The sequence below is a fragment of the Limulus polyphemus genome, unplaced genomic scaffold (genome assembly GCF_000517525.1).
Source record: "Limulus polyphemus unplaced genomic scaffold, Limulus_polyphemus-2.1.2 Scaffold1580, whole genome shotgun sequence".
Lineage (NCBI taxonomy): Eukaryota > Metazoa > Arthropoda > Merostomata > Xiphosura > Limulidae > Limulus > Limulus polyphemus.
Window position 1 is genome coordinate 276,828 of NW_013667190.1, and position 5,075 is coordinate 281,902.

General features: G+C 34.4%; 1 protein-coding gene across 1 annotated transcript in view; it reads right to left on the bottom strand.

Moving 5' to 3' along the window:
- LOC106464176 (tensin-3-like) overlaps positions 1-3,735 on the bottom strand; it is an 8,882-nt gene extending 5,147 nt beyond the window's left edge. Inside the window, exons 1-2 of the mRNA XM_013924298.1 lie at positions 3,700-3,735; positions 337-551 (exon numbers count right to left, since the gene is read on the bottom strand). Of these exons, the coding sequence (XP_013779752.1) occupies positions 337-551; positions 3,700-3,735 (251 nt within the window). The remainder of the gene's footprint in view (positions 1-336; positions 552-3,699) is intronic.
- Positions 3,736-5,075: the final 1,340 nt, after the last annotated feature.

Sequence of the window (5,075 nt, forward strand, 5' to 3'; positions counted from 1 at the left end):
ATGTTAAACTTATATTAAAGTTTTTCTTCATTACCCATTCAAGCCGTCTCCAGCCATTATTAATACCAAAGTTAATTTTGTTCGTTTTTATTAATCAGACATAGTTTCTTTAGCGTACAAATCATGTATTAATTTACAAATGGTAGTTTAGTTTTGTAATCAAAGAAGTTCTAATTTAACAAATGCTTTTATTCATTGGTGTTAAAAGGTATTATTAAAAACTATCGACAGATGGAACCACATTCACAAAGACAAAATTCAAAATGTGTGACTCCTTTCATATGTTTGTGAAAAACGAGAAAATTTAATTTTTATGATTAAGCCTTTAGTATTTACCTTTCTGGAGGAGGTGGCGACCAAACATTTTCTTTGGTTGTGAAGCATTGTGTAAACTCGGGTTTAAGGGAGTTTTCAGACCGGGAATGCAACTGTAACGTCACAATTGAGTTGGTTGATGTGATGCTTTTATCACAAGCAGCCACATATTGAGAACTTGCGCTAGTATTAAGATGTTCCTGAAGATGGCACTGTGTGTCAGTTATAATATCATGCTGTTCAAATAATAAAATATATCTAATTTACCATACTTATAAATATAAAACACTAAATATACACCACAATTCAGCATTAATAAAACTTCTAGTTCAAGTGTGTTCAAGTTACAAATGCTTCATAGAATACGACTGTGAATATCAAATATTATCATAAAAATGTTTAGATTAATAATATAGAGAGTGCAAGATCAAAAGTATATATATATATATATATATATATTAGCGAAATGACCCGGTTTCGCTCGGGTTATTAGGTTGATATATTCTAGATGACTTTATGTTTGATAGAATAGTCCGATTACTGTCTGCCCATTACGATTTTAGTGACGCGGGTGCAAGGGGGCCGAGAAATTTTGGTGTAATGAATGTTGGTATGATTTAAATAAATTAATAAATAAGCCTAAAGTAGTGTGTAACATAATGTGAAATAACCTAGCCTAGAGCCAAGTGCATAAAATGTAACACGAAAATAAAAATGTCGATCTAATTTTAAACTTAAATAATAAAAATAAATAATAAAAAACAAACCTCTTTAATCAATAGAGATTGTAAATTAGAAAACAACATATTTTTTGTCAATTTTGTAGTTTATAGATTTCATTTTATCCTTTCAACACATAGACTAACAACAATATTAGTTATAGTTTTATTGCTAAGCAACGTAAGCAGCGCAATGGCTTTTTCTATATAGTAGAAGTTGTTATATAAGGAACAACTTCTTTCTGTGTGATTTTCGCTAGCTTATCTTATTAAAAAGATGTGCACGCTCATACACGCCCGCACATGCGTGTCTGTCTGTGAGTTCTATTCATAATATAAGGAAATACATCATTAACTAATGTTTGATACAATTATTGTGACAGTATAGATTCTGAATGACCATCTTATTCATCCCATCGCGATGTTGAAAAAAATAGTGTTCACTGATTTGGTAACTAAAACTCCATTGATAAATCAAAAATGTATACTGAATGTTATTAAGAAAAACTATATTCATTATTAGATAGCTAAGAAAGTGTCACTGATGCATTAAAAACGTAGTACTGATATTGTTAAATGGAACAGTATAATCACTGTTTTTGAAAAAAAAACTGTCACTGTTACACAAAAAATCGATTCTGCTATTGTTGAGAAAAATAATATTCACTGACTTGGCAACTAAAAAGAAAGGTCCACCTTTCGAAAGAGCTTGGGTTATAGGGTTTTTATTCATCTATCAAGACTTCTTGAACCTACGTGTTTTTGTAACATCAAGAAGATGTTGTTAGTGCACCGAAACGTTCCTACTTATGTTGTTGATTATTCTTGACTTGATAGTACCTCAGAGAATTTCATTCATATATCAAAACCTTGGTAACAATATTCACACTTCTTTTCTATGTGGTTTTTCACTAGCTTGCCTCATCAAAAGATGCACATGTATCTGTCTGACTGTTTGTGATTTCTATTTGTAATATAAGGAATCACTTCTTTTCTGTGTGGTTTTGCGCTAGCTTGCCTCATTAAAAAAATATGCACGCGCATGTGCGAACGCATATAGATAAGATAAGTAATACACAGGTGCACACCATCAGGATCCACTTATTATGGGTGCAAAATTTTAGGTGTCTAGGTTCTTTTCCCTTGGAGCTATGGCGGTCACATTTCTTTTTTATGTGTTTTTTTCGCTAGCTTGCCTCATTAAAAAGATACGCACGCGCATGGATAAGTAATAATACCTAGGTGCACATCCTCAGGGTCCACTTAGTATGTGTGCAAAATTTCATGTTTCTAGGTTCTTTCCTCTTTGAGTTATAGCTGTCACACACACACAGACACGCCCTTTTATTATTATAGATGGACAATGCGTAAAAGATTCAGGATATGTAACATACACTTGCTGTGTGCAGTCGTTGGAAGAAACTTGGCTCAAAGAAGCAAGAACAGCTAAACCCTCATTGTATTCAAACATTCCTACTGTTACATTGTTTCTTATATAACCTGCATGTATTAGCGGTTCATCTTAATTTAAATACAAAAATTCACTTTCTGCTGCCATATCAAAGTATGTTTGTTACAGTTGGACACATTTAACATGGGAGCAGTCATCCTTAACATTGCATTTACTTTCTTACTTTGTTTGCTAATATCAAGTTTGTTTCTCTCTTTTGCGGGTAAAATCATCTCAAGATTAGCTATCAAAACACCCTAAATATCTACCAGGATCAACCAAAATATTTGAAATTATATAAACATTTTTACGACGATGTTTGAAAAAGGTATTTTTATTCAGTACACGAAGACAGAGCACTAAAATAAAAGCACATACTTGAAAAAAGTATTTAATGTTATTAGCATAGGGTAAATTCGGTGCATTTATCTGATTCTAAAATTCCTGGCAAATATTTAGAATTAGAATATATGTCCGACAATGCTGGTTTTATAAATTAATGCTATAGATGGGAGTATGGGTTGTCTATTTTCACTATTCTGAGCCGTAGCACAGAGACAGTTCATCCGAAGCAAAAGTATCCACCCATGCTACTTACAACATTGAATGCCGCTTTCGTTTGGCGGTGGTTTTTCTTATTTTTCTTCCGATCTCCTCGATTAGTTGAGCCATTATTCGCAGTACTAAGGCAGGAAAAATTGAAATGGTTGCTAAACTCGAACCGTTTGTTCGATTTTTTATCAACTTAAACTCAATCTTTGAAAGACTCGCTTGAGTTTCTCTACTAAAAGTAATTAAAATCAGTTCAGTCCAATGTTTCACAACATATCGTAGCTCCACAGGAGGAATGCAAGGAAAAAAATGGCCACCAGAATTGCAATACCACATAAACTCAGCTGAAGTTTCTACTCTGGTCTGGGCAACCTCAACTAAACTTTGTGGGATAATAGTTTGGAACAAGGGGCACGTTAATGGGGAGGGTACAAAACTCTCCATCCCCCCCCATTATTTCTGTTATTCAGCATTTATTATCTTTAACGTAAGTTAACGTTAACTATATTCATAGATGGCGCCACGACCTTAAACCAAAAAAATAACAACAAAGAGACAACTTTATTACATTTTCTATAACGCGTCCAATGACCGTCAATTAATTAATCACGCTAAGTTAAAGTAAACACATTTACCCTTAGTTCGACAGTATTTCACAATTACCTCAAAGAGGTTGGACGTTGCTTCCTGCCTCGACATTAATTGCAAGTAAATGGTATATGTTTATGTATATAACTAGTGTTACTATGTAGTTTCCAAAACAGTCAACTTAGTGAAGTGCACACACACACAAACTACACCCCTACCTAAGTGTGTCAAGATTCTCAAACTACTTTTGAAGTCATTGTATTCACAGAAATCAAAAATAGCCAACATCAGCTGTCTCTTGTGCTCTTCTTCTAGCAATATTTTCCCTATCTTCAGCTTGTCTTGCAGTAGTTTCTTTTGCCGTTTCTTCCGATTTCCTTTCTTCTGTCCTAAAAATGCTGCAAGACAAGCTCGAGATAGGGAAAAGATAGCTAGAAGAAGATGTACAAGAAACGGCTGATGAAACTGCTGCCACACAAGAAGAAAATTGTGGCAAAATGACAAGAAGAGGAGCGAAAGAATCAGTTTCAGAAATTGCTTCTAGAGGAGAACGAGATAGAGAATATCAAGCTCAAAGAAGGGTTGCTGCTTCTCAATGGAAATCTGTAATGTATTTCAAAATAGCTTGTGATTACACAGGCCAGCGATGGTTCTATTGTCTTGAAATTTTTATATGTTCTACAGTAATTACTGTACGCTGAATCCGAAAAATGATATCTATTTTTCTCCATCACGTAGAGAGTTTCGCAAAACGTCATATGTACTTAAGTGAATCATTTTCATTGAAATCGGGTCACATTTTGTTATTTATGCTTAAAATGCTGACAACCACTGACTATAGATTTCTCTAGACCAATCGCGACGTGAGAGTTTTATCGATCGTTCTCAGGAATGCAATGAAAAAATAGACTGTCACTATTGCAATAATACATAAACTCAGCTGATATGAAGAGCCATTCTGTGAGTTATACCCACTTCCTACTTTGACCCGTGACCTTTTAACTTTGGCCCGTAAGACACTTCTGCGGCAAATGACCATCAACCAATTAATCGCGTGAAATACTGAGATATGACATTAAGAGCTGGTTGTTGAAAGCGGGTAACAGAAAGCACCCAAACCGCCACTATTTTGGCCGCTACCTCTTCCTACAAAGTCACCCTGACCATCGCAGAGCGTATTATACCAAGCATATGTATATATATGTTGCGTTCTTAAAGCTTATACAAAACGTTTGCTGAGGTAATAATATGTTATGTTATAAATAAATTGTGTGAAAGTTAGGATTTTTGTGTTAGTTATCATATCATTCACCCCCACATAACCTGGACAAAGGACGGGTACCTCAGCTTGTATATACATATATATATTCTTCTCAAGAAGTCGATAAGCCGTCTTAACGTTGTTAGAACAACGGGTAAAAGTTGTAGTTAGCCGACGCGTTTCGAATGCA